Source organism: Aureobasidium subglaciale (assembly GCF_000721755.1).
Source record: "Aureobasidium subglaciale EXF-2481 unplaced genomic scaffold scaffold_1, whole genome shotgun sequence".
Lineage (NCBI taxonomy): Eukaryota > Fungi > Ascomycota > Dothideomycetes > Dothideales > Saccotheciaceae > Aureobasidium > Aureobasidium subglaciale.
Genome location: NW_013566994.1, coordinates 1,377,787 through 1,405,599, shown reverse-complemented (window position 1 = coordinate 1,405,599; position 27,813 = coordinate 1,377,787). Strand labels below are relative to the sequence as shown.

Genomic DNA, 27,813 nt, shown 5'->3' with positions numbered 1-27,813 from the left:
TTGGCTGAGACAGTGACAAGAGTCTGAGGTGCAGGACGAGGTACTAGTGTTCCGTTTTCTGCCCATGGAGCAAGAAGTCTATCTCGACTGTATGAAGTTGAATCAGCAGGCGCGACGACAAGATCTCAACTCAGTCTTACCGGCGCAATCTGGTCTTTCTCGGAGCGTGCATGTGCGTGCCCCCCACTGAATCACCGCATCCGCGCATCTGATCTATTACTGAGTCTTTCGACACAGCGTGCGTGATGAGAAGCAGAAGGTCGTGTTGACATTATTTGAAAAGCACGAAAGTGACAAATCCAGTGGCAGGCAGGCACTAGCCAGAAGCAGATTCGACAGAGGAAGGAACAACTGACGCAGTAGCGTCTACTTGTCGGAAGGAAAGTCGCGACTGCCATCTCCTGAGCCATAGTGTTCTGGATGCCATGACTGGCAAGTGCAACTTCCTCCACACCTAAATGTCCCTTGTTGCGAGATTGAACACATGTTTGGAGGTAATGAGACTCTTCTTCGCAGGTGTATCCTCTATATGATTCTATCTAAGGTAATTTGGGTCGTAAATTTCATGATTGAACGTGGATAGACAAAGGAAAGGCCATTGTTTGGTTCTGTCCAAGAGTGACAAGGAGCTGGTGCGAGCTCTTGCAGATTCGACCGTGCATGTGTACTGGCCAGCAGCGGGTGCGATTCAAGTTGCGTTGTGGGTAGTAGTGGAAGGTACTTTGACCCTGATGAAAGCGACACACTCCGGTGATCTTGCACTGGACTGGTGCTCAAGAGTGCCTGACCTCGAAACTTCCGTATGTAGCTCATTAAGATCCGAAGCCAAGATCATGGTGGGTGGACATGGTTTTGGTATGCAGCGATGGCTCCAATCCAGCCGAAGCTGAGCTTGTCGTCATGATCAATTGATGCGGCGTGACGCATGGCGAGAGGGAGTTTTGACTCTATGATACTAGCAGTCGAGTAGCTACGCAAGATCCGATTATTGGTTGTAGCACTGATAGCATGCCAGCGTTCAAGGCCATGCCCCCAAGTTGGCATGATCAAGCTCTATACGAGGCATGACCTCCACCTTGCCATTCGGTCCTTCGTCCTCGCCCCAAAAGGTTGGAGCCTCTTCCCAGGGTCTCACTGTCGAATCATAGAGATCGAAGTCATTAAGGAGCTCAGGGAACTTCCAAATTGCGAGATGTGAAAGGCCAACCACACTGCCACCAATGACAGCGTAGTCCGTACACGTCTCCCAAGACTCTGCCGGCATCGTTATTCCGCAGAGAGCATAGCCAAGCATCGTTGTTGAAGAACCGAGAAGTATAGACAAAGTCGAGCTAGTAAGATCCTTGAGAGCGTCTTCCACTTTGGCGAAACACGACGAGGGTGGAAGAGGCTCAAAGTTGCTGCTGTTGGATTGGAATGACACCGTGCTGTTGAGGAGCGGTGGCTGATAGTGTGTAGGTGCTGCAGCTGCTTGTGATGCGAGCGCAATGGGTATTGCGATAGTTGTTAGCTTCATGTCGAGGGGCGATGTAGGTAGAGCTCGCAAGAGGTTGGTGTACACAGGAAGCAGGATGGAAAGTAGTTATAGGGACATCAGAAAATGATCTTCTACTCAACTGTTCTTACATTTGGACCCTAAGCACCTGTCATGAACGTGGTGAGGGCATCGTGGAGCGCCTAACATCGGATCCGCTCCTACGGAGTCCTCGAAACAGCGAAATCTGATGCTCGAGGCCAATTCTAGGCAGATGGCTTCGTAACAGCGGGTTTAAATTGATGATCAGTACGCGAGTCGGAGAGACCAACGACAGCGCTCGAGTTCGCTCGAGATGATTTAGGTACGCTAGCGGGAATCGTGCATTGGTGGCCTGTCCCGGGAGCTGGCCGCGGTCGATCATCTCTCCAGACAGGTCTTGTTGCATGATGTAGATATCTCGAGCGCTTGACGGCGCACACAGCCCTCTTCACAAGACATCAATATATTAACCCAGCGAGCCTCCTATCATGCGATAGAGATTTCTCCTTGTGGAAGAGGCCAGGATGCAGCAGGTGGAAATTCACGCTAGGCTGATGACATACAGTAAAATTGACTCTTCATGCAAGCACCAAAGTGTCGTCCTGTTTGAGGGTGAGCGGTCGGATACTGAGACCTGGTGCATCAGGCCTCCTAGAGTAGAATGTTCGGTCGTGTTCAAGGAGCAAAAGAAGGAATTCTCAAAAGTCGGTGCAGAAGCTTGTCTGAAACTTGTTCGGTGGACTGCCCCAAATCCTTCATGTTTCAACATTCGAATTTTGTCAATGCTCCTTCAAGTCGGCAGATGACGAGGTAGTGATTGGCATCCTCATCACTGAACTCGTGAAAGAGACTTGATTAATGCAGGCTAGTTGACGTCTTCAACCACAAGATCCCGATAAGAGCAAAAAGGATATTGAAAGGTATATTGCTATGCGATAAATCAATAGCGAACGTGTAGTCTCAGAGGCTTCGTTGGCGTCTGATGTAGACAAGTCGCAAAAAGAGACAAAACAACGCCCATTCCAAATTTCAGCGCCGAATTCATCTTCCTGCATTTCAATGAGTGCGCAGAGATCAAGCCTATGTTGAGACTTTGGGCAATTCCCGAAAACAAATCCACCGTCCCAAATATTTCCTCCTATTCCAGAGCTATGCCTAACCCGTTCGTCATATCGCACGTAAAGTTTTTTGATCGAATGTCCTCAAGCCATTTTTATTGGCCTGCTAGCTTCTTCAACGCTTCATCGACCGAGTATTGATTGAAAAGATAGTCGACGCCGTTCTCGTTATGCGTGGCATGATAGTCGTCAAGAGGAGGTTGTTCGTTAGTGCCCGACAATTTCTTGAAGGCAGCATCCACGTATTCCGATCGCACAGTGACGCCAGATTCAGAACACTTGGCTTTGGCACGGAGCTCGGCACAGAGATTGTCGAGGTCGAACTTGCCATCCTTGAAGTCTTGGTTGGACTGTAGTTGTGACCTTTGGATGATGTTAGTGTTGTTGTGAGTTTCGTCAATTAGAGGATCCACGCACCATATCGTGTTGCAGTTGAGCATCTTCTCGGCGGTCTTCAAGCTCATCTCGTTGATCTGTTGCTGACCAGGTTGAGCGGATACCTGCTGTGGCAAGTAGATATCGTCGTCACCACCTTCGCGACACTTCTCAACCTCCGCTAGCAAATTTGCACTGGCGGAAGTTTGTTTCGCAGGCTTGGGAGAAGCGAAGTCGTTCATGACGAAGGGTGTGTTCAGGTCGTAGGGGAAGGCAGCTTCGAAGAAGCCACTGTTGAAGTCACCATCCCCAACGATGGCATCCTGACTCTCGCGGTAATCACCAAACAAGACGGGATCGAATTGACCGCCGTTCTGAGTGGCGAGCCAGTCAAAGTTAGGGGTTGAGGCGTTGTTGAGCCCATTCATCTGGGCTGATTCTGACATGATGTTAGCGCTGAGCCGAGATATCGCATTACGTCTTGACGTACTTTGTGTGTTGTTAGAATTGACCGGCTTCAGAGAATAGATATCGTTGAAGTCGTTAACGCTTGACTTGTTGACATCAGAGGGTGGAGAGTTTGCTGATTCGGGAGAGGTTCCGCAAGATGATGTGTTACACGAGTTGGTGTTGTAATGTGTCAACGAAGGGACCGTGGGTGATTGGTTGGAGTTTGTGCCAGAGCCAGAACCAGAACCACTGTTGAATCTGAAAACTCTCGAAATACCACTCGTACTGTCAGTGCCGTTATCAGCATACTGAGCAAAGGCGCGAGCGTCGTTGTTGGAATTTCCAATGAGGAAGTCGCTGGTCGGGTTTCCAAGAATAGACGGGCTGAAGAGATCGGCATAAGTTGTGCCGGTGGCTGATACTTGGGCAAGAGGACTGCTGGTCCCCTTGTTCATGCTACCGCTTCTAGAGTTGTTGCTCGAGCTCATCTGGTGGTCGCCGTTGCTGATCTGAGTACCAGGGCTCGGGTTTCTACCCATGCTGTTCGATCTAGGTAGGCTGGCATGCTGACCGACAGAAGGACTGACAGTCTTCTCACGACTCGACTGAATGCGGTTTCCGAAAAGTTGGTTGCCAGGAAGAGCTCCGAATTTGGGAAAGTCGAACTGGAAGTCGGTCTGAGAGTTGCTGTTGCTTCTGGAACCGGTACGGCCAGCAGAGGGGGGCGAGTGTGCGGTAATCCCACCACTAGAATACGACATTCTCTTCTTGTACTCACCAAGTTCATTTTGGAGACGTTGAACTTGTGCACGGAGGATACCATTCTCGTGCTTGTCATGTTCTTGAGCTTTGCTCAAAGCCTCGACCTTGGTCTCGAGGTCTTTGAGATGCTTCTCTTTACGCTCTCTGAAGGCGCGTTGGGCAGCTCTATTTTGAGCCTTGCGCTTCTTTTGTACACATCAGCCCTGAGGCATGGAAGCAGCATACAACAGATTACTCACAGTGGTAGGCTCAGAGGTCAAAGGTTTCCTGCCAGGCTTCTTGGCCTCCTTTGGTTCACCTTCTCTTCTTTTGGCGTCGACTTCATCCTCTAGTGAATCTTCTTCCGGACTCTTGCGCTTATCGGGCTTGTCACCATTAGATGAGTCGGACTTGTTACTGGCATTGCTGTCCATGTTTTCAAACATGTGTTGGCCATTGAGGTCGGAAGCGTCGAAGTCGAAGCTGGTATCCCCGTCCAGATAGTCGAGGTAGGGACTGGTATCTTCAAATTCGAGAGCGGACATGTCGGCAACAGGCTTTGATTTTTCGCGAATGGCAGATGCGTTGTTGGAAGCCAATGCGGCAAGGAGTAGCTCTTGTTGTGCGTTGGAGAGGTATGGGTTGAAGGGCTGGTTGCCGGTCGTCTGCCCCGCCATTTCTGACACAGTCGTACGATTGGTACCAGAGCGGAGAGGACGAATAAAAGCGACTATTGCCGGTCAAGCGTATTCGACGCGAAAGCGACTATGTCGCGCTGAGGAGAACAAGACGAGATGAGAGAGTGTTGTCGAAGAACGAGCTGAGCAATTGGCCAGTCCGGCGGCCAGGCAAACACGCTTTAGCTTTGGGATGATGCAGCGATGAACTATGTCGATATCGGCTCCTGCTATGGTCCAGAGGTCTGTCGTTAAATACGGGCAGTTTGCGATTGCTTTTGCGAAAAAGATTCGAGGGTCGTATTGTAAGATTTAGGTGGCAGTAAGTGTTGAGGGGCAGAGACTAGGCAAGAGTGAGAATGTCGACACCGCAGGCAGACAGCGCGCTCCCCAGTTGCCCCGGCTTGTACCGCCGTAAGAGTCTAACGGAGGGTGCTTAGAAATCCGATCAGACCCTCGTCCAGAGCCTCCCTTTTTCGCCTTCAACAAACAAATACTTGCTTCTGATTGATCTCTACACTACTTGCAGAGAATTCGCGTGCACAACACTGCTGAGACCTATATCAATCACTCATCTACCTCTAGCATTCTTCTTTCTCGTCGCTTGCGCAGTCGGAGTCACTTTCCTCCATCTCACGCACGGGTTGGCTAGCGTCTTCTACCGCTTTCTAACTCCGCCCTGCATCGATTACCCTAGCCGTCCTTTTTTCTTTTCCTTTTTTCCCATTTTTCTCCTTCCGGTCTTTACTTTTGTCCTTCCGTTCTTTATTTCTATTTTATCTTTTTCTTCCTTCTTCACCTGATCTCGATGCATTGCCTGATCTGGTGCTCCTCTCGTGACCCTGCCTCCATTATGTACCTCTTGCAAAGGACAGCGGATTCAAGACCGCTCGTTGCGTCTTAGGCCATCGAAGACAAAGCATTCTCGTGCAATCGTCATCCGAGTGACTCTGTCCAACCCCATGATCGCGTACAGAACAAAGTAGAGGCTTCTTATTCGTCCTCGAGCTGATAAACTGTACCTGACTGATTTAGGGAACCACAGCCAATATATCTGTACGTAAGGCTGGCCAGTCAATCGCTCACATGCATGCCATCACGGACTTCTGTGCCTCTCTCACCAAACACATCACAACATGCTCCCCTCGCTTCCATGGACCGCTCCTCTGAGTCACAGTAATAGACGTACCAAGGGTAGGTATCCTGTGCTTTGCGTATCTCGGACCACCGGCATATTCTTTTTTGAATCAAAGTTCTGGGATTCCGACTTCGCTCGCGCGCAATCTCTCAGGGGCCAAGCATTCTGACATGCTAACTTTGATAGCCTGAAACACGCGACAAAATGTGCCCCCTGCAATGTTGTTTCCAAAGCCTCACCCCGTGCTTGACACGAAAGCCCGAGTCGTGTTTGTCCAGTCTGGTTGACGCACCGACCCCGCAGCGACGATGTTTGACCCGCTTTGGTTAAAACAACTTTTGGACCCTTGGAATTCTTCATTCTCGAAGCCTACAGGGCTGTTATCTCCGTCCGAATAGCGAGCTTAGGACTATCGGTGATGCCCCGCCACCACAAAGGTGAGGACTACCTGATACGGAACTCGTCGACCCTAGCCATGCTTATCGGGAATCCTTCGTATCCCTTTCAGACATGTAGCCGGTACGGACTTCGGCCTCTCGTACCGATCCGTGCCAGATGATAGAGCTGATCTCGTCGCGTAACCCCTCTATTTCGGACCGCGCGTTGGAATTATCAACTCTAGGTCCTCGCCCGACCCATGACTCTCATCTCTTTTGCTCAGATAACGATAGCTAATTGGCGCAAAGAAGAAGCACCCCTTCGTCCAATGGTCCCTGCCAAGGACGTCGTCGGTCATTGAGAGGGACGTACTTAACTGCGACCGTGTGACCAGTGCTATGTGACCGAGTCCTCTCCTTTCCCCAGCTTCCCTATGCCCAAATGTTAGGCAAGATGAGCGTCGCTCCAGGAGCAGACAACTTTGACGATGAAGGGGCGCGATACAAACGCCAGAGAATGTCCTCGCCCTCACCAGCACCTACCCTTGTGACAGATCCCCGGGATACTGCTACCGCTATCACGAAAGCGGAATTACCGTTACGACCACTTACCGTCGACGAGCATCCTGTCCATAGCCAACGACAATGCCGCATTTTCCAACTTCCCTTCGAACTTCGAGAGATGATTTACGACATGGTCTGCGTCAACGATGGCGTATCGGCAGTCATGGGAAGAAATACAAGTCGCCATGCAAGTCAAGATTCGGCCAAGGAGCCGGCGTTCCTTCGAAGCTGCCGGCTAGCACGCCTCGAAGGTCAACCCATCTTCTACCAGAAGAACGACTTTGTGGTCAGGCGTCGCGACTCGATCAACTTCCACCCTCGGCCGCTCGTCGATGAACCGATCGCATACCCTTACAGCTCTTTCAACACTGGTGTTCCCAGGTGGTTGGACAACATGAGCAGCGAGAAAATCGGTAAGATCCAAACAGTGGTGCTTGTGCAGATAGCACGAGGAGTGTACAAGGACGCATACAACGAGTGGCATCGCGACGGATCGGCCATGTTTCGCATCAAGTACTCGAAGAAAAGACCGAGTGGCTATGAGATTCAATATGTCCGCGTCGACACGAGCGGACGATCAGACAGATATGCTGAAAGGCTCCGAGAGGCTCTGGAAATGAGAATGGACAAATTGGTAAAGGACCTGGGCATCAAGCAGTGGAATAGGCAGTCGATATGGGATATGGCGTATCTTCTGTGAGCTGGACCTCGGGTGGTGTGATCAACATTGACGAATGGGTGGCATGGTGTGGGACATTGAATATGGCAGGTGCATGGGTTGAGTTCGGTCGTTGGGCATTTGTCGGAGTTGGCTTGGTATACCGGAAGGCGTAAGCATTGGATGGCGGGGCGTAAAGGTTGTGTTTTCTCGTCAGCTTAGCAGCATACTCAACGTTATCAGATTTGTGATGAAAATCAAATTCCCAGGACTCAAGTGGTATGCTTGTGTTTGTTGAAGAGTGAGAGGATCCGAAGGTGACAGCTTTGCAAGAAGGACCCGGGGGCCGGTGAGCATAACCGAGAGGATCGTGCGCACATCCGTCATCGTCGCCGCATTATCGGCGTTTGTTGCGCGCTCTGCCATCGAATTGCAACAAACTTGACCAAAGGGAAGCGCATCGTCTGAAGGGAAGAAAGTGCTGGAACGCATACATCGCCGAGCCTGCAGAACGACGTCGGGCAAATTGGTAACACTCCTACACGACGAACAAACAGAAGGCTACTGAACGCATCATGAGTCTCGCCCAGCTCCAATCCGAACGCGACGAACATGAGCGCAACGTAAGTTGTGTCGTCTGGTACGGACATGAACTGTACTGACGAATTCTCTGTAGCTTGCCGAAGTCGAGCAGATGCTCGCCGAGGTACCCGATCTGGACGATGCCCTCGCCATGAAATCAGAGATCGTTGGCCTTCTCGCAGATGTCGACAACAGAATCGCCGCCCTCAAACCAGAAACAACCTCGTCGAGCGAGAAGTGGAGCAAGGAGAATCACCCGGCATATCGTAAGCAGGTGCCGACTGCGCCTCCTGCTGCTGAAGAGAAGAAAGCCCCCGTTTCGTTCAAGGTCAACGATAACGTGCTGGCTAAGTATGCAGGCGACAAGCAGTTCTACGAAGCTCGCATCATCTCCGTCACCGGCTCGTCGGCCGCCCCCATCTATACCGTCAACTTCAAGGGTTACACAGGCACAGAAACCCTCCGTCAAGAACATCTGCGTGCTCTACCGGCCGCTTCCTCCTCGACTTCTCAGAAGCGCAAGGCTGATGGCTCTCCTGCAGTCTCCATTCCTACTACTCCTACAGTCAGCACTCCCATTCCTGGTGTCATCTCTGCAGAGGCCAACATCAATCCTGCCCTAGCAAGTGCCGCCAAGAAGGATCAGATCAAGCCGCTCGATGGCGACCGAAAGCCTCCGAAGAAGGTCAAGACGTCCAAGGCACTCGAGAGCAGCAAGAATAACTGGAAGTCCTGGCAAACAAAAGCCTCTTCCGGCAAAGCTGCAAAGGCTGTCCAGAAGGAGAGCATGTTCCGCACTGGTGAAGCTCCTTCTGCTAGAGGTATGTCCACACCTTTCTCTGCGTGGAGAATCGTATGCTAATGTCATCATAGTCGGCTTCACGGGCTCCGGTCAAACTATGCGTAAGGACGTCGAGCGCACTCGTCATAACTACAGCCTTGAATGAGCTCCTTGTGTACGCTGTATCTCCTCAACAAATCTCGCAGTCTCATCACCCTAGCCACATCACTAGAGGTAAGACTGATGCCGCTGCTGCTGAGACGCGGCTTTTCTTCTTTTCTTGTTCATCATTGCTGGCTATCATTGGCGTCTTCCTGGCACGATCAAGGGGTGTCTCGGATCTTGAAATCATTAGAGCGTGCCTACCACATCGGTATCGAAGGGAAAGCAGACTTGCTTATCCCGCGTGGTATACCACCAAAGTCTTAACGAATACAATATATTCTTCCACGTGTGCTATACTTTCGGTTGTCGGATCTTGATCCCGTTGATCGCCTTTCATGACTCTCCGACTGCTGGATGAAATAATATCCGAGATTTGTTGCGGGTCTGAGGGTTCTATCTTATCGTGGTTCGAGCATCGTGTAGAAATGGTATTCGAGCACGTGGGGCTTGTGATTGGGTGGGGCAACCGCAGACCACTCCACATCGCCAACCCTCCTTCCTCAACTTGACCACACCCGAGGGCTTTCGTGAATCTACAGCGACGCGGGACGGCAAGAGGTGGACACGCGAGCACTGCGTGCATCTTGCTGATCATGTTATTCGCTATCTTGATGGAGATGCTCACGGTCGGCTTCCTTGATTCCCCTTTTCGAGAAGGCCGGCAAGGTATTTCTAGCTCGGCCAGCCCCTGCAAAGACCTAGGTAGGTGAACTCGTCTGCAATTGAATTTTGTTTCATATCAAAATGGTGTACAATTTTACTTCTTTGGCGTCAGTTGCCATCTCTTTGCTTGCGCTGAGCGAGGCGACAGCCGTCAGCACGAGCACCAGTTCCTCATTCAGCACCTCAACTACATCTTCTTTGACGGATTCGGCGGCTTTCCCTACCTCGACTAGTCCTACCTGCCCCAAGGCCGACAACAATGTGTTCATCGCCAAGAGCGGTGCCACTTTCTTGATTGAGTGTGGCATCGACTATGCAGGTGGTGACTTGAAGATGGTCAACATCGCCAGTAATAGAATCGCTGATTGCGTCAACGCCTGCGATGCTACTGAAGGATGTATTGATATCAGCATGTCTGGTACTGCATGTTATATGAAGAAGAAGCTCGGCAAGCCTCTTAGCAACAAGATCATCAGAGGAGCACGCAAAATCAAGGATGCACCCACGAGCTCTAGTAGCAGCTCGTACAGCACATCGTTCAGCAGCTCTCAGAGCAGCTCTTACAGTGCCAGCCAAAGTGTGACTCAGGCTCCTACCTTCTCTATTCCCACGGCGTCTACAGCTCCTTCAACTGCTTCGCTTCCTACAGTTGACCAGGGTACCGAATACGTCAACTATACCAATGTTGGCGGCTACTTCCTGCAGGATCTCGACACTACTGTTCCCAGCACCTTTGACTACGTAAGTACCTTCAACTGCTATGTGAACTATGTTCTAACTGTTTTATAGACTGCCACAAACTTTGGTCTGATCAACCAGACTTACGAGACTGATTCGAGCTCTGATGGTGCACTTACCCAATGGCAACGCTTCAACAACCTCTTGAAGCACATGAACAGTGAAGCCCCCAAGAACGTCGAGTACAAGCTCTTGTTCATCGGTCGCCACGGAGAGGGCTACCACAATGCCGCGCAGACCTACTATGGTACCCCCGCTTGGAACGTAAGTCATTCATCCCCCACCCCCATCCTCTGAGTAACACTAACAATGTCCCAAGTGTTACTGGAGCCAACAAACCGGAAACAGCACAAACTCCTGGCAAGACGCCGACCTAACCCCCGCCGGAACCGCCCAAGCCCTCAAAGCCAACAAATTCTGGTCACAACAACTTCTCTCCCAAAAAATCCAACCTCCCCAATCCTTCTACGTATCCCCACTAACCCGCTGTCTCAAAACCGCGAACCTCACTTTCTCCGGACTCTCCCTCTCAAATTTTATCCCCACAATCAAGGAATATATCAGAGAGGGTATAAGTACACATACCTGTGATCATCGCAGCAACGCCACTTATATCCGCAACCTCTTCCCCACCTGGAACTTCGAACCCACATTTACAGAAACCGATGAATTCTGGAATGGCATCACCGAGGAATCATCTTCAGCGCAGGATTACCGCTCTAAACTCGCTCTGGATGATATTTTCTCCACTGATGCCGCGAGTGTTATAAGTATCACCACGCATTCGGGGGAAACAAGCAGTTTGCTGCGTGTGTTGAAGCATAGGTCTTTTTCTCTGGTTACGGGTGCTGTTATTCCTGTGTTTGTCAAGGCGGAGACGATCAAGGTTGTTGAGGGTGCCGTGACGACGACGGTGCCGTGGGATGCTGGGGCTTGGTGTACTAATGGTCCGCCGTTGGCTAGTAGTACTGCTTGTGTATGTAGTGATGGGGTGGTGCCTGTTGCTACTACTGCTTCTTCTGTTTAAGAGAGAAGGAGGGAGTCAGTATCGAATTCTGTTTACAGTCCAAAAGTATCTTTCTCTGCGATTCTTGACTGTACTCCTCAATATGCTCAATGACCAAGTGATTGACGCAGACGGATTTCCATAAAAGCAAAAAAATGAATATTTCTCAATACTTCTATATAAGCATATACCACTAATGTTTCCCCTTCAACAACCGAGAACTCCTTCGCTAATGCATAAACCATGATCATTCCCCTTGTTCCTCCTTGCTACATCTAACTCGACCAAATCTCCCTCACCTCGCCCCTCTTGGCCCAACAATCATACTCCACCCACGCAACTCTCCTTCCCCTCCCTTCATCTCTACACAACCTGCCAGGGTTAAGAACATGACACCCTTCAAACGTGACAGCAAAAGCCGGCGCTTCGGCATCTGCCAACACCAGTGTATGCGGTAGAGGATATAAACTCATTGCGCTACCTTGGTCCCATAGCACCGGGCGTGTGGATAGTGGGAAGGGTGAAAGGTGTGATTGGGGGAGGAGAGAGAGAACGAGTTTCCTTGCAATCTGCGTTGGAGTCGGGATCTCGACGGGCACAGTGTCAGGCATATCGTCGTCTTCCTCATCATTGGCGGCATTGGCTTTGCCGAATGTTATGGCGTTGCGGCGAAGACGGCTGGATATGTCGTCGCGGAAGATTGCAATTTCGTGGGCTGGACCGAAGATCGATACACGGGCTGGGTTAGATGTCCAGATTGGTTCGGAAGGCACATTGCTGTCATCTGGTTTCGGAAGTGGCGCTTCTGATTTGGCGGCGGCAAAGGCACGCTTCACACGACTGGTAAACAGACCAGGGATTGGAGGGCGGGGCACGGGATTGCTGGCTCCAGCGCTGAAGGCAGATGCCCATGGGTCATTGTCGCCAGGCACGAAGACCCATGTTGAACTTCTTAGGAGGCCAGGGAAGTCTGAGAGGACAGTGGCTAGGTCGTTGAAGTACTCTTTGTACTCGATGCTGCCACCACTACCGCCACCAGCCATGACGGGATGACTGACAAAGTTGCCGATGAGCATGAAACTCAGAGGAGTGAGCTCATCCTCTGTAGCGTAGACACGGAGAACAGCTCGCAGAGCCTCGAGTGATGACGGGTCGTCCAGGTTGACTTCACCGAGAATGACCATCTTGCGTTGTTGTGAGGCTTGTTCTTCAGTTGGTGCTAGAAGACGCTTCTCGAGTTTGCGCATCTTTGGTCCCATGACTTTCTCACTTCCTAGACCGAAAAAATCGGTCCAGCCAAAGCCACCACCGACACCAATATCTTGTTGTTTCGACTCGGCGACACCGAGGGTTACACTACGTTTTTCAGACGGAGGACCACCAATGCTGAAGCCGATGAACTTTCCTCCAATGGTACCACCAACACCGGTTGCAGCACCTAGACCGCTGGCACCTGCTCCCGAGTACTCTTCCTCGTATACGCCTTCGATCAGGACGATCATGCCTGGACAGAACCATGACGAGTCGACACCTTGTAGTGGTTTTGCGTGTTGCAGGTCGAGGGTGATGCTTCCAGTCAGATCGTTCAAGGCCAGCGTACCAGTGGGAGTAATGACCAGCATGCCGAGTAGAACATGATTGCTGCCATTTCTGCCCAAAAGGTTGGCGATAGGAGTGATTTTGTAGAATTGCTGTATTGAGGTAGAGTCCGAGCGTTTGAGAGAGCGGGAGTTTGCGACAGCGGGTGCTTGGAAGGCTTCATTTCGCATTAGTCGCTGGTGAATGAGATTGAAGCGATCGCGGAAGAGTTGTGTTCGGTGTGCGGGTGTCGGTAGAAGAGTGGACTTTGTGGTAATCTTCTCAAAGTGCTTCTTGTGGACATTGTAGCTCAGTCTAGGCTGCTCAAAGGCACCGACGACCTTGATCCATGCTCGAGGGTCATTTATGGCTGCATCGTCATCTTCGTCGATGTCTTGCGATTGGAACGACGTGTCAGCAAGACTGGGTCGTCGTGCCAATTCCTGACTCTCTCCCGCAAAAGCGAAGCTACCTTGTCTGCTTAGGGTAGACTTTGTTTGGGCGACCTTGCCACCACTCATCAGACTCTCGAGAGTCTTGAGAATGTTTTTGAGCAACGAGCCATCGTTGACAATCAAGCTGCCACCACTCTTCTTCCAAGCTTTTGCGACTTCTTCGAGAACGCCCTCTGCTGTGCCTCTTTCACGCCATCCTGAGCCGCAGTGTTTGCCAACAAACGTGGCTAGTGATTGCAGAGCAGGCGAGCTGAGGGTGAGGTTATGTTTCTTGGTAAAGGTTCGGAAGGCCAGAGGTCTCAGACTGGGCGGTGGGAGGAGAATTGGCAGGATGGTGGGGATTGAGGCTTTGAAGGCCGGCGGAGGGATTCGCTTTTCTCGAGCCTTGATGGGATGGACGGGCGTTCCAAAGGCCGGGCTCGACGAGGGAACTGCATTTTCCTGCAGACGAAAGGCAGCTGCCATTTTGGGGAGTGAATGTCTTTTGTGTTGTTCGACTTCCTCTTGTGGTGGACGCGCCTGCTTAAAGTGGTCGGCCACGAACGAGACGCGGGGCGCGCGCGTCTTCTGCTTCGTCCATTTTCATGTGATTGGCCGAGCAACCTTTTGTATCATCTCGTCCAACATTGCATTTGTTTGCTGCTTTATCCACTGGCGCCATTAATCTCTCATAACAATCTTCCATCAAACCACCACATCGCACATCATCATGTCGGTCCCTGAACAGGCCCAACCGCTCGACACTGTCGCCGAAGACCACTCAACTCAAGAGACGCCCGCAATCGAGAACAGACAAGAGGCACAAGCGGACCTCGCAAAGCTACAAGCTGCCGCCACGAAAGAGTACTCGCTCAAGAACTATGCCCAGGCCTCAGAGTTCTACTCGCAGGCTTCAGAGCTCCAGATGCAGCTCAACGGTGAGATGTCTCTGGATAATGCCGATCTCCTCTACCAATACGGCCGCTGTCTGTACCACCTGGCAGTGAGCAAGAGCGATGTCTTGGGCAACAAGGTCGCTGGCAGTGGAGAGCCTCAAAAGAAGAAGCGCAAGACAAAGTCCAGCCACGACGCCCTCAAGGACGGCGAGCAGAACATGGCAGAGGAAGTCGTCGAAGCTGTTGTAGAAGAGAAGGATGGAGTCGCTACAAAGAAGGAAGACGACTCTGCAAGCAAGCCCTTCTTCCAGATCACCGGCGACGAGAACTGGACCGACAGCGAAGACGAAGGCGACGATGCCGAAGCAGAGGACGGCGAAGACGAGGACGACGATGACTTTGCCATTGCATACGAGATCCTGGATATCGCTCGCGTTCTGCTTACTCGCAAGCTCGACACGATACCTCAGCACCTTGACGGCAAGGGCAAAGGAAAGGAAACTCTGGTCGAGAATCCCGAAGCACGAACTGTCATGGACCGCTTGGCCGACACACACGACCTGCAATCAGAACTCTCCATGGAGAACGAGAACTTCCCCGAAGCTGTCGCCGAAGGTCGCTCAGCTCTGGCATTGAAGGAAAAGCTGTACCCTCTAGAGTCTAGCCTCCTCGCCGAAGCACACTTCAAGCTAGCACTTGCCATGGAATTCGCTTCGGTCACAACGACAAACTCAGAGGCAGTAGAGCAGGGCGCTCAGAAGGAGGAAACCGTCGACGAAGACCTGCGTAAGGAAGCAGCCACACACATGGAATCCGCCATCGAGTCGTGTCGTCTACGAGTCGAGAAGGAGCAATCAGCCCTCCCTACCCTTGCAGCCGACAAGCAAGATGCAAAGAAAAAGGAGATTGAAAACGTCAAGGAAATGATGTCGGAAATGCAACAACGTGTAAGTTCACTCGGTCCACATCTTACCCGATCAACAACTAACATGTACTCAGCTCGTCGATCTCAAGACACCAGTCGCAGCCGCAGACAACCCCCTCCGCGGCATTCTAGGTGGCATGCTAGGCGAGACCACCACAGACCAAAAGCAACGCCTCGCAGAAGCAACAGCAAACGCCAACGACCTAAGTGGCCTGGTGAAGAAGAAGAAGCCCGCTGCTGGTCCAGCAACCAAGGTTGATTCACTCCCCATCCAAAAGAGAAAACTCGAAGAAGATACCCAAGACGCGACGAGCAAAAAGGCAAAGGTCGAGGATGAAGTCAAGGAGGCCTAGAAGATCGCTAAGGACTTGGGCTTCGATGTGGACATCAATGACCCGGCTCCGGAGTACGGTCCCAATATGGAACTCATTGGACTTTTGTTCCATGATGTGGGACCCTTTCCTGTATTAATCGATGGCCACTCTGTTATGGTGGAAAAGTGATTGTTGGCTTTTCCCTTGCAGGTGGGTAATAATTATATTCCATTACCCCTTTCTCTTGTGTATTTTTGGATACTGCTATTGTGATTATGACCAAGGTAAAGGAGCGAAGGCGGCAACAGCATAAACCCATGTCATGCATGAGGTCTGCATTGCTCACTTCACAAGGGCTATCGATCTACGATCCGCTCTCGCACTACGACAGCTGCGACAGCACCGTAATCTGACACCAACATTCAAGCATGACATTTGCGAATTAGAGTCATCTATTCTATCTCTGTGTCTATCTTCAGATCAAGCAAATGATGACGATGTGAAAGTGCCTGGTGTGAATTATCAAGCGTGGTAGAACAAGGAATCATTTTTTTTTTGCCCCCAAATACCGGCTTAAACCACCTCGATACTATCATGTACTTGCTACCAAGCGATGGTCTGTCTCTATAGAAGTAACTCGAGATATAAAATCATCAAGTTTGGGCATATGCGGTCGTGTTGTCGTCGATATTCCATTCAGAAAATCTGGTGAATGGGGCCACCCTGACTAACCCTCAGTGGTCGAAACAATGACAAGCATCCTGCTTCGCAGATTGTGGCTATACCGGAGTGAGATGTGGACTCTTGATGAGGTGTTGGACGTGTGGCATAGATATCAAAGAGGTCAGAGAATGATCAGACGTGATGATTAAAATTTCGTTGAAATCAAGACTTTTTATTTGACTGTTCGGTATACCACATTTACCTTTTTGTAACTATAATTGGTGAAGCCATAAGTGCTAGATGGAGACCAAGACCTGCTACTTGCTTGGATCCAGAAGTAACAGGTGGTGACTGATAGTGAATGACGACGAACCCAACCATTCCTGAGATTTGAACATCGTCGGGCATGGCCACATACCCAAGATACTGAACCCACAGAATGACCTACCCGAAGCAACAGAATTTCGATCGAACATCTGATCAACGTTGAGAAATGACTACAGCGACTCTTTCTCAATCGAAAAAGCAGCAAAAGACTCGATAAGTCGAAGGGGCGCTACTTCTGCCCTGCTTTGCGCACATAATCGAAAATAACTGGGTATGACGACGGTGATGTAGTGAGCAATGGAGTCTGAAGGCACAGCATCGCTCGATGGCTCAGTCTACGTTGTTGCCATGGAAGAGAGCGGGCTGGGAAGCATGACGTTGCTGGCTTTCTGGCGGTTTTACTGACGTTTGAAAGGGTCTACTTCAAGACCATTGAATGTCGGTTCAAAACGTCGACCTCGGCGCCTCATGCGATAGATAGATATGTTAAAGCGAAGGGACCGCCACACATGGCGGACGAAGAGCGCCTCTTGGATGTAATGTCCAGCTTCGCATTGGAGTAGAGCATGCTTTGAGATCAATTGTCAAGATTGTTGGTGCCATCGGGAGTTGTGTGTGTAATCTGAGAAGATGCTACGACCAAAAGTGGTCTGACGCTTCTGCCCCTCAGATATACGTCGTCGCTTATAAGTTTAAGAGCGCGATAGGGTGTCGGATCGATGATTTGGAGCAGAATCACACGATGGTTGTTGACCCAGGAATGGTTGAACCAGGTGATGTTATGGACTTTCTTCCGCGTTTGCAAGAATTGCGACGTTCTCTATGACGATTGATGACGAGAACTGTCCAGAGAGAAAAACCACAAGGCTGAGGGAGTGGACCAAGAAAGAATGAAGGAAACAAAACTCACCCGCGGTCGATGGAGGGACAATCGACGATCAAAGCCGGAACGTCGCAGTCGGGGCTTCGATGCGGGAGTAAGTCCGAACAAAGCGACGACACCATCGAAGATTGTGCCGGGTCCGCATACCGCATCACAGCACAAGTTGCTTATGACCGACGTTGAGAGAACAACGGGCGATGGCAGCATCGCTCGATACTCACCTTAAAACGTGACCAGCGGATCCGAGAGTGGAGGCCTGGTCGTCTAAAAAGCGCCTTTTGTGTAACAGGGAATGCGCGTCGATACCCATCGACGACGACCATCGGAGAGCAGTGATGAGCCCGCAGGGTACAGAGCCACATGCACAGCCTTTTCCGGATGCCAGGCCTGTCAAAAACGATCCGAGGACGCCGGCGGCCAGCGTTCGTTGTTGAGCTGCATCAAATCCAGCATCTCAAGCAGCAATCGACCGATCGGAAAGCCTAGGCTATGGTCCAGGCTACGTGCGACTCGAGGGTGTGTGCAGCTAGTCCAGAGCTGTTCAATGCAGAATAAATGCGACTCGCGCGCAGCGCAGTCATGTTATACATGTTTTGGTAGTTATCAGGAAAAGTCTTTCGAAACTCGCAAATGTGGTTGGTGTTGATGAGCAAGAGCATGCGGATTTCGTTTGGTTTCACGAAGCCAAGATGGCAGGAAAGAGCGAGGAACTGGCCGGGGTACCAGCACGATGTTTTCGAAATCCCTGTTTATTGAACTTTGCTCTATGCTCGTCAAATCGCACCTTTGACGGAAAAATCTCACCACCCTGATAACGCAACAGAATCAGCAGGCCATGCTGTACGAGGTTTCCAATCTCGAGTCCCTCTCCGCGACCCTTTCCCTGACAGCGTTGACATAGTATTATGTACAGAAGTAAGCACTACAGCCAGCTCCTCAGCGGATGCCCAACATGTTTTAAATTGCGCGTCAGGGAGATGACAGGAAAGTAGTCAGAGAACTCTTTGTCACAATCAAGTCTGGCTGCTGGCTCAAAACCATTGACAAGCCAAGTGCAGCAAAATTCGGAGCGTTGCCCGAGATCGACCAACTTTCGACGAGACATAATGCGCCTAGCGAATCTTGCTCTGAGAGGGTCAAAAGGCAGAACCTCAATCCCAGGGAAAGGCGAGATGTTTCGGCGGATCACGAACAGGCCTTTCGGTAAGAAGCGATGAGTAGAGGTTCCAGATCTACCTAGCATCTTTGCAAGTTTCGTCGAAACACATTCTGCAAGGGGTAAACTGCTTTGTAGACGAAGAGCTAATTTTTGCCGATTCGATACATGTAATAGGCTTATACACGGCACCGTGTGCAAGGCGATTGGTACGCTGCCGAGAATAGACATGCAGACAGACTCGACACAAACACATCAGACGCATGATTTCCTCATCGAGATTTAATAGCGGCATCAGATGTCTGGTTCAGCCAAACGACGTGATGCATAGAGGACACCGTCGTGGGGATCTCCTGCTGGGCGCGAGTGCATCGCCGATGTACTTCCCGCTGTTGAAGGAAGAATGCACGCGAATTTTGCGCTCTTAGATCTGTCAGGGCGGGACTCGCTGCATACTTCGCAACATGCATGTCTCAGCAAATAACCTCGCGAGAGCTAAACGACAGAGAGAGTTCTGAGCAGTTGCAGGGTGAGTACAGTTCAGGAGAAGAAGGGGATATTGGAAGGCTCGAATCTCGAAGACTGCGAGCCTAAGGCCTAGACCGATAGCGTTTGCGAAGAAGGGTCCTCGGTGACATAATCTCGGCGTGACGAAGTTCTAAGCTCCAATAACATCGAGCCGATCCCCAGAACCCCCAGGCTGAGGTCAAAATCGAGGCGTGTAGGCCGCACAGAGCACACACAACAAGAACGATTTGGAGGCAAGTCCGGCGATGGCTGCGAAATGGTGTCTCGCTTGCTTCGAGTCGTTCAGGACAGTTGCGGCTTGTGAATCCCCCACCACGTGCACCGACGTTCGATACGTCTCATGAAGCCGCGATGGCCAAAGCGATCTGCTTCTTCTGAATCTGTGATTGCGGGCTGCCCATCTTGCTCGATCAGACGTGAGTGTTTCGATGCTCTGCTCCCCGTTGCCTCTTACGTCCTTTCTTGCTGTTCCCTCGCCCGACTCTAACGACCGCCTCTCCTTCCTACAACTACACGACTATTCAATCGATTGTACTATACCTCTCTGGATACTAGAGCAACTACTATACGCCACTCATACCTGGTACTTCACTATTGCATGAGCAAAACACAACCTCTTCGACCCTGCTTTCACACAGTCGCCATCATGGCTTCGGAAGCATACTTGCGCCTACCCCAGCCGAGGAGGCCAGCAGCTGGGCGCTCCGTTTCTCTTAGGCATCACAAGGAAATTTCGCCGCCCGAATCAAAGATCACTCGAAGCACACAGACAGAGGCTTCCAGTGGCTCTCCGTCAAGCAACAAGCCCAATGTCAGCAAGGCGAGTTCCGGCGAAAGCAGTAACGCCGACACCTGGTTTGCTGGCGCCAACAACAAACCAGACGTCAAGAACAACACAGTCGTGGATAGTCAGTTTCTACCATGTCTCTGCTATCTGTAGCTCATCGTTGGCTAACTCCTTGCTGCAGACGACCCCCCATTTTTCCTTCAGCACTCATCCTCGGAAGAGACTCCGAACTATGGAGGTCCGGGCGTCATGCTCAAACAAGGAGTCCCAGTGCATGCTCTCCTCCAAAAGAATGATACAGAGGACAGCGGCAGCTCGGGCGATTTCCGAGCCGTCATCGACGACCTGACCGTACAGAATAAGAAGCTGAAGAGACGTTTGAAGAAGTACGAGAAGCTTCACGACGCTCACCTCAAGGATGAGAAACTGTTCGAGGTCCGCGTCCATGGTCTATCATCGAATAAGAGACGTGAGCTCGAGGACATCTTGCGCAACTTTGCTGTTGGTGCCGCCGCTCAGCCCAGTGCCACTACCGCCTCTCAGACAACCAACCTTTATGAACGCGTCGTCCCTACGCTCAAGACACACAAGACGGCTTCATCATCATCCAACTTCGCCGACTCCGCCTATGTGTCTAACTCTGCCTCTGCCTCGGCAACCTCAAACTCCAACAGCGGCCAGAACAGCAGAACTCCTTACCGTCGCTCTAACCAGTCCCGTACCACCAACATCCAGACTTACCTCCACGACATCCCCGAGGGCCTGTTGCCTCAGCATCCTGCAGCCATGACCGAGTACTCAAAGAAGAAGCTAGTTGTACGCCGTCTTGAACAGATCTTTGCTGGAACCGGTGCTGGCCTGGGTGATCACCACCACCCTATGCAACAACAAGAAGTCTCCCAGATGGCTGCAAAGGCTGATAGAAGCGCTCTTGAGGCCACGGGTCAGTCCGCAAAGACTGAAGGCAACAGAGAAGCTCCGATCATGAAGGATGATGAAGACCGAAGTGCCGAAGAGTCTCCTATGCATCAAAGTGGACTCGAAATCACCCAAGACACACAAGCCGACCAGAAGACGGACTCTGCAGGCGACTCCCCACAACAACGACCCACTAGACCCCTGGATCTCGACCCCCATCGTGCTCAGAATCCTTCCGAAAACTTCCAGTACATTCGCCACCTTGGCTTCTCACCACCAGAACCCAGTGCCATGAAATCTCCTGAGGAAGGTCACGGCTGGATCTATCTGAACTTCCTATTTAACATGGCCCAACTCCACACCCTTAATGTCACTCCCGAATTTGCCAAGAAGGCGTTGATGGATTTCAGCACCAAGTTTGAGCTTTCTGAAGACGGCCGCAAAGTCCGTTGGAAGGGCGGAAGAAGCACAACGCGATCAGCCAGTGATCTCGACGGAAGTTCGCCTTCGACATATGGAAATTCACCCAACGGCCCAAGTTCTCAGAAGCGATCAAAATCGTCGCACCATCGAGCGGGTGCCAAATCTGCAAAGCGCAGAATGCTAGATAAACAGGAAAACAAGTTTGCGTACACCCCTCTTTTCTTCCATCGCAGCAGTGAAGATGATAGCGATATCTCTTCAGAGGAGGAGGACGACACTGAGTCTCAGTTCTTGGCTCCACCCCCAGGTGGCGACTCTTCTGCCATGACGAGTTCTGGTATTCGCACCGTCTCTCTGAGACAGAAGAAGAAGGCCGCGACAGACAACGGTCCTATCATCTTCTACAATAACGCGAGATTCTGCACCGATCTCAGTGGTGAGCCGAAAACGGAGGCCACCATGATGTACAACCCAATCCTCTATCACACAACGACTGACCATGCTCTGGGTATCCCTAGCGTCCCACAGGCAGACCACGGCGTGCTAGAGTCGCGTGGTCCGCTTGACCAGGCTAAGGATCTCCCTGAGGCAATGTGTCTCAACGATAATCCCATCCCTGAAGCTCTTGAGCTCAACTTTCCTGGCACCTCACCCCTCTCCTCAATCAGCGGCGCGTCCGGACCGGCAAGAAGCCCAATTGATCTCGAGGTCTCTGGCATTGGTGGTATCTACCCATCAGACAACTTCTCGATCAATGTCAAGACCGAGCGCAAGCGTACTGCATCTTGTGCTGAATATGTTGAAAAGAAGCCATATGCTCCCCGTATCGCAGAGCTGTTCAAGGATAGCAAGCAGCAGTCCGCTTCTTACAAGGAGGATGTTGTCAAGACTTTCCACCAAGAGTTACCACCCTCAGAACTTCCTCCTGCATTCTGCTTCATGGATGTTGACGAGTACGATGATGATGAGTCAGATTCGGGTGACTATCAGTCCATAATTCCTGACATGGACCGCATTCACGACGTTCCTGCTACAGCTCCTCAGACTATCGATATGCCTTACATGAGCAGCGATGAGAGTGGTGATGAAGCGGCAGAAGATGAGGACGATGACGATGCCGCATCGGATGGTTCTCTCGATCTTCTCGCTACTGCTCGCAAGCTTGATCCTCATTCTATCCAGGCACGCGAACGTGAGTACGACGCTCACATGGCTGAGAGATTAGCAGAGGAGATTCCTGCCGGTAGCTCTGCTGCCACGGCTGGTGGTGGCAGTGGATTTGCTAGCCCGGTAGCCGGTATCAGCAGAAAGGAGTATGAAGCAGCACGCAAAGAGCATGCCAGACGCCACGCCTCCACCATCGCTTCTGTTGCATCTTTCGCAAGAACAGACACTAATGGCTCGATGGTCGTCAACGGCAAGTCGCCATGATGAATACATGTTCTTTTGCCGACCATGTTTATATTACATTTGCATATTGCGAAGGAGTCTATTGGTTGATATCGTTGGAGATTTTGTTATGTTAAGATACCCCCCTAGATAGCATGGGATTTTCCAATTGAATGAACATCCCCCTTGACCTCCTGCATACCGTCTGTTGACTGACTTTGAATGTGACTCGTCCAAGTCTGCCTGCAGCTATGCAGCCTGATCGTTCTAGCGCACCACTTACTTGGCCCATTGGGTCTTGCCAAGATTAGTTTCTCACGACAAGCTCAGAGACACCTCGTGTCCATCTTCCAAGGGTCCTACAGATCTGGACGCCTTGCTTCTCGAACTTTTGGCAGGTTTCGAATGTTCTACGTATTCTAGCCTTGATCGCCATTGACTCGTGTGTGAGATTGTTTGGGTTTCATGTCCGTTCGGTCGGTGCGAAGGGTCTCCCCGCAAGGCTGATAATACCGATAAGCCCGCCACCGAATTCGTCCTTGATGTTCCTCATCTTCCGCACGCAGAAAGTTGGGACAGAAGGGGACTTCGCGCAGCAATGGAGACTAGCACGCCGAACATGACCCCTATGCCAGCGGAAATGCCAGCCAAAGCGGAAGTGGACGACTTTTTGCGACGCAAACGAAAGGCGCGAGAACACAAGGCGTGTTATCCGTGCCGACAACGAAAAGTTCGATGTGATCTTGCCAGACCTTGCCGCACGTGTGTCGAACGCGAACATCCCGAATTATGCGACTATCATCCGCCGAACAAGAAGCAAAATACTGCTGCTACCTCATCAGGATCTCTTGCGCTTCCTGCCGTGGGTACCAGCAGTGGGGTTCCTGCGTTGGGCGCTGATACCGTGACGCTGGCACGATCGGATTTTAATCAGCTATGCCGGAAACTTGATAATGTCGAATCTGCGCTGGAGGAATTGCGAAGGGAGATGAAAGGTTCCAATGGTAGACCGACTCAACAAACTTCTGGTCGCTCTTCTCCATCAAGTACTACGCAAAAAGCGGATCCAGCTCAGCCATGGATTAACAATCAATTTACGCGTCACACTACTGTTCATGGACTTCATGCTCGAAACGATCTTACTGGCCAAACAGTGCATCTAGGAGGCTCATCAGTACCCGCACTTGTCATGGCATTGGGTCAAGGCGATCGCGAACAACCTTCTGTGCAGGAAATTCTCGGTAGATCTATCCTCCCAATGTTCGGTCTAGACAACGAGACAGCGACATATCCATTCGTTGATTTGTGGGGACTAGCACATGGCTCTCTGGCACGCGCTCAAGAACTGGCAAAGACCATACCCACTGACAGTCAATGTTTATCTTTCTTCCGATACTATCAAAATCTGGGAAACATTATTTTTCCAGGTGTTGCAGACATCTCGACTTTCGAGATGGATTTGACGCGATTCTTGCAAAAGCGTAATGAACAAATGGGCGTTGCTGGAACTTTGCCTGCTGATAGCCCTCTACCCGGAGTTTCGGAGCAGGCGATTTATGACAAAAATCTTGAGTGGGTTGGTCTGTTGTTCGCTGTTCTGGCGAGTGGCTGTCAATGTTCTGGACTGCCGAGAAAAGAACGCGAATTGACCTCTCAGGTTTACAGTATGTGGTTCCGAGACCGTGACCCGTTAACATCCCAGCATGCTGACATGACATAGTGTGCTGCAGTTTTGAGTGTTTGCGATTTACCAACTTCCTGTCACATGTGACGCTCGAGAGTATTCAGACTTTGTTAATTCTTGGAAACGTAGGTCTATGGAAATGCTCTATGTACGACACGCGGCTAACGCTCAATCAGGTCATCTCTAACAACATGAATGCTGGCACTTCATGGTCTTTAATGGGTCTCACTTTGCGTCTCGCCATGAGTTTAGGTCTGCATCGCAGCTGCCCTCCATCCACAGATATCGAGACCAAGGCGACTCGCTCCAAGGTCTGGTGGTCGATCGTATGGCAGGACAGTCTGCTTTCAATTACATACGACCGAGCAGCGACAACAGCATACATCGACCCGTCCAGTATGCCCGCACCGAACGCTTATACCGAAATCCCGCCTTATCATCTTGCTATGTACAGACTTTGCAGAGTCGGCTTGGAGATTGTGCGTGATCGTACGAAGACTATGAGCTCACGCGAGCTCTTCGCTCGGATCACCAACCACAGAAATGAGATTGACGACATCATGGCAGGTACGGTAGACTACCTACGCGACTCGCGCACTTGCAAAACGGTAGAGGAGTCGCTCGAGCACTGGGCGCTATACCTGCACGTGTCGTACATTGTCTCAGAACTGTGTCGACCAGCCATAAGTCCCAGTACTGCCAGCTACGAACTCTCCAAGGCTTTTAAGCAAACTTGCATTGACAGTCTAGTCAGCACAGTCGAAGCTTTCTTAGGTCTGCAGAACATCACACCATACGCAAGACAGTCTTGGGCAGCCGTACATCGCAGTTTGAGCTCTGCGCTTTTGCTCGGTATCATGGGCGAACACGCCCACAATGAGCGTGCCCGTCGTCTGTTAGGCAGATTTGTGGCTCTCATGTCAGACATGCAATCAGCACTCGACCCTCAAGAACTCGCCGCACCTATGGAAAGAGCCATCACTGCACTTAAGAAGCTGAACATTCAAGAGTCAAGACCAAACAGATTCATTGAAGATATTGCGATGGCGCCTTCAGGTGGCAGTGTGGCGAATAGTGACAGTCCTGGCATGGCTGGAGTCGATCACTCGAGCGTCTTTCCTTCGAACACAAGCACGCTGGTGGATGAGGAGTACTCGCCGTACAGCGTACTCAACTCGATCCTGTGGGGTCAAGCACCCACTCCGTGAGCGAGGTTCGACTGAACAAGCGGGAAGAAGACGTGGCAGAGAACAATCGCACACGAACGACATGCATTGGGACGGACGTGAGGAGCAAAGGAAAAGCCATGTAGACACCTTTATTGTTAATGTTGTTTCAAAACTTGGCCTACTCATAGTGATACAGAACATTGCTGGAGTGCGCACAAGAGCACGAGACATGTCACAGAATATAGATACGCGGCAAAAGAGTATGGTGATCGGGACAACGACTTTATTGCAACACACTAGAGTAGATAGCTAGCGAAGATGAACAACAATAGTCATCAACACCCGTCTTCGCGACACATTTACTTGGGGTCGTCGAAGACGTAGGTGAGGTGGCAGCGACCGCAGTACTGGCGGTTGTGCATGGCAGCCATGAAGATACCGGCACCGCACTGAGAAATGTGTTAGTGACTAAATTTGACCAGAAAAATGGTAGCTAAAACTTACGGTGTCAGAGGGGCACTCGCGACGCAGGCGCTCAATCTTGCCGTCACCGTCGACCTTGTAGTACTTGAGGACAGCGAGCTTGGTCTTCTTGCGCTTGTGCTTGATCTTCTTGGGGGTGGTGTAGACCTTCTTCTTGCGCTTCTTACCACCACCACGGAGGCGGAGGACGAGGTGAAGAGTCGACTCCTTCTGGATGTTGTAGTCGGAAAGGGTGCGGCCATCCTCGAGCTGCTTGCCGGCGAAGATCAAGCGCTGTTGGTCTGGGGGAATGCCCTCCTTGTCTGTGATGCGTTAGTCTTCTGCGCAAAGATTTGTCTGTCGCGAGTGGCGATGGAGCGCCGGCGGTGGATGCGCACCCTGGATCTTGGACTTGACATTGTCAATGGTGTCGGATGACTCCACCTCAAGGGTGATAGTCTTGCCCGTGAGGGTCTTCACGAAAATCTGCATGGCGACCTAGACAGCGGAAGTTCGTGTCGTCCTAAGTCGGTGAGGAGAAGAAATACAGGGAGGGAGGATCGGGAATTTTGATGGGTCGTGGTGCGTCCCGCTTAATCAGAGTCTTGGCACCAATCAGCTTGCCTCCCAATTTTCCACCTTTGAGCTGAACGTCGCTTTCACATTGTCGACGTCTCAAGTGGTCAAGTCGTTAATTTGATGCAGTATTTCTACAAGCAACCAGCTCTTTTGATGCTTCGTTGCGATTCTCTTGTGAAAGGTCATTCACTGTCGGATGCATCGTTCTCTTGGTTGTAGAGCTCGTCCGGACACAATGGCACTTCGCTCGCATGGTGTTTCTACATGAGCAAGTCTGCAATTGACTGCTGCATCCAACGGACCTTCCAAGCCCGGTGCCCGCAGACCTTAAGCTAATCCTTGATTTGCTCTAATAACTTGCTCCATTGTTTCGAACGTTCCACCTTCTTGGAGAAATACTATTGCTCGGCCTGGGAAGCTTGACTTTGCGATCTGCACTTATATAGCATCGTTTTTCTGCTCAACATTCAGACCTTACCCTCGTGTTTCTAACGTGTCTTGACGCAAGGATTCTCGGGGTGCAAACACTCTCGACTTCACGGGCGCAGTGGGATTTGTACTCGCCGATTGAATCCAAGATCCGAATCGCCAACAACCAGTATGGCAGCAAGTGGGGAACTTTCCTGGTCTCAGCATTGAGAACTCCCTCAGGATCTTTGACTGCAAGGATCCTCCACTCATCGAGTCGCGAGTGCTCCTGACTCCAGCCCGAATTATTTTCGTCTCACGGCTACATGGATAGTGCATGGTCGTTTGTCTCGAGTCAAGGGAGCTACAGATCGACTCAAGTTTACGTATGTTCCAATTTTCCTCGCTGGCATAAACCACATCCGAAATCATGAGTCGCAATCAGATCTCGTGCCCATCTCAGCCGTCATCCCTCATATCGAAACTCCCAAGCCGAGCTTCGTCGCGCTTGTGGCCGTATTAAGGCACGGATTGTTTGAGCACTGGATAGCGGAATTCGTTGTATACCCCTATTCCGGCCGGACGACTCTTCAATCTTGAAAAACACTGTGCCTTCTGACAGCTGTTTCGCGTTTGCGAGCGAACCTCGAGAATCGTCAACAAAGATGCGCGCTCAAAGCATTCTTCCCCTACAAGCAGTCGTATCTGATGACCTCGGACGGTACAGGCCTTCTCGGTTGA

At 51.1% G+C, this 27,813-nt stretch overlaps 10 protein-coding genes across 10 annotated transcripts; 6 read left to right on the top strand and 4 right to left on the bottom strand.

The window, feature by feature from the left end:
• Positions 1 to 915: 915 nt before the first annotated feature.
• AUEXF2481DRAFT_200763 (uncharacterized protein) lies at positions 916 to 1,778 on the bottom strand. Its single transcript, XM_013493027.1, has one exon. The coding sequence runs from the start codon at positions 1,514 to 1,516 to the stop codon at positions 1,019 to 1,021; it is 498 nt and encodes a 165-aa protein (XP_013348481.1). The 5' UTR covers positions 1,517 to 1,778; the 3' UTR covers positions 916 to 1,018.
• An 840-nt stretch (positions 1,779 to 2,618) lies between these two features.
• On the bottom strand, positions 2,619 to 5,264 carry AUEXF2481DRAFT_35799 (uncharacterized protein). The gene is made up of 4 exons (XM_013492751.1): positions 4,461 to 5,264; positions 3,500 to 4,406; positions 3,052 to 3,448; positions 2,619 to 2,997 (listed from the first exon to the last, which is right to left on the bottom strand). Exons 1-4 carry the CDS (start codon positions 4,875 to 4,877, stop codon positions 2,730 to 2,732), a joined length of 1,989 nt encoding a protein of 662 aa, XP_013348205.1. The 5' UTR covers positions 4,878 to 5,264; the 3' UTR covers positions 2,619 to 2,729.
• Positions 5,265 to 6,552: 1,288 nt separating this feature from the next.
• On the top strand, positions 6,553 to 7,957 carry AUEXF2481DRAFT_202316 (uncharacterized protein). The gene is made up of 2 exons (XM_013493026.1): positions 6,553 to 7,893; positions 7,948 to 7,957. The coding sequence occupies exon 1, from the start codon at positions 6,835 to 6,837 to the stop codon at positions 7,654 to 7,656; it is 822 nt and encodes a 273-aa protein (XP_013348480.1). The 5' UTR covers positions 6,553 to 6,834; the 3' UTR covers positions 7,657 to 7,893; positions 7,948 to 7,957.
• A 232-nt stretch (positions 7,958 to 8,189) lies between these two features.
• AUEXF2481DRAFT_1346 (uncharacterized protein) lies at positions 8,190 to 9,143 on the top strand (the record flags this gene model as incomplete). The annotated part of the gene is made up of 3 exons (XM_013492488.1): positions 8,190 to 8,237; positions 8,291 to 9,017; positions 9,070 to 9,143. 3 exons carry the CDS (start codon positions 8,190 to 8,192, stop codon positions 9,141 to 9,143), a joined length of 849 nt encoding a protein of 282 aa, XP_013347942.1.
• Positions 9,144 to 9,769: 626 nt separating this feature from the next.
• Positions 9,770 to 11,697, top strand: AUEXF2481DRAFT_200732 (uncharacterized protein). The gene is made up of 3 exons (XM_013493025.1): positions 9,770 to 10,546; positions 10,595 to 10,807; positions 10,863 to 11,697. Exons 1-3 carry the CDS (start codon positions 9,887 to 9,889, stop codon positions 11,568 to 11,570), a joined length of 1,581 nt encoding a protein of 526 aa, XP_013348479.1. The 5' UTR covers positions 9,770 to 9,886; the 3' UTR covers positions 11,571 to 11,697.
• A 16-nt stretch (positions 11,698 to 11,713) lies between these two features.
• AUEXF2481DRAFT_35793 (uncharacterized protein) lies at positions 11,714 to 14,068 on the bottom strand. The gene has a single exon (XM_013492750.1). The coding sequence runs from the start codon at positions 14,045 to 14,047 to the stop codon at positions 11,825 to 11,827; it is 2,223 nt and encodes a 740-aa protein (XP_013348204.1). The 5' UTR covers positions 14,048 to 14,068; the 3' UTR covers positions 11,714 to 11,824.
• Positions 14,069 to 14,190: 122 nt separating this feature from the next.
• Positions 14,191 to 16,200, top strand: AUEXF2481DRAFT_76438 (uncharacterized protein). Its single transcript, XM_013492855.1, has 2 exons — positions 14,191 to 15,404; positions 15,457 to 16,200. Exons 1-2 carry the CDS (start codon positions 14,292 to 14,294, stop codon positions 15,733 to 15,735), a joined length of 1,392 nt encoding a protein of 463 aa, XP_013348309.1. The 5' UTR covers positions 14,191 to 14,291; the 3' UTR covers positions 15,736 to 16,200.
• A 3,699-nt stretch (positions 16,201 to 19,899) lies between these two features.
• On the top strand, positions 19,900 to 22,812 carry AUEXF2481DRAFT_1342 (uncharacterized protein; the record flags this gene model as incomplete). Its single annotated transcript, XM_013492487.1, has 2 exons — positions 19,900 to 20,161; positions 20,222 to 22,812. 2 exons carry the CDS (start codon positions 19,900 to 19,902, stop codon positions 22,810 to 22,812), a joined length of 2,853 nt encoding a protein of 950 aa, XP_013347941.1.
• Positions 22,813 to 23,090: 278 nt separating this feature from the next.
• On the top strand, positions 23,091 to 25,951 carry AUEXF2481DRAFT_200600 (uncharacterized protein). Its single transcript, XM_013493024.1, has 3 exons — positions 23,091 to 24,434; positions 24,491 to 24,579; positions 24,631 to 25,951. Exons 1-3 carry the CDS (start codon positions 23,369 to 23,371, stop codon positions 25,660 to 25,662), a joined length of 2,187 nt encoding a protein of 728 aa, XP_013348478.1. The 5' UTR covers positions 23,091 to 23,368; the 3' UTR covers positions 25,663 to 25,951.
• Positions 25,527 to 26,619, bottom strand: AUEXF2481DRAFT_35786 (uncharacterized protein). The gene is made up of 3 exons (XM_013492749.1): positions 26,484 to 26,619; positions 26,128 to 26,408; positions 25,527 to 26,072 (listed from the first exon to the last, which is right to left on the bottom strand). The coding sequence occupies exons 1-3, from the start codon at positions 26,575 to 26,577 to the stop codon at positions 25,983 to 25,985; spliced, it is 465 nt and encodes a 154-aa protein (XP_013348203.1). The 5' UTR covers positions 26,578 to 26,619; the 3' UTR covers positions 25,527 to 25,982.
• Between the last annotated feature and the right edge of the window lie 1,194 nt (positions 26,620 to 27,813).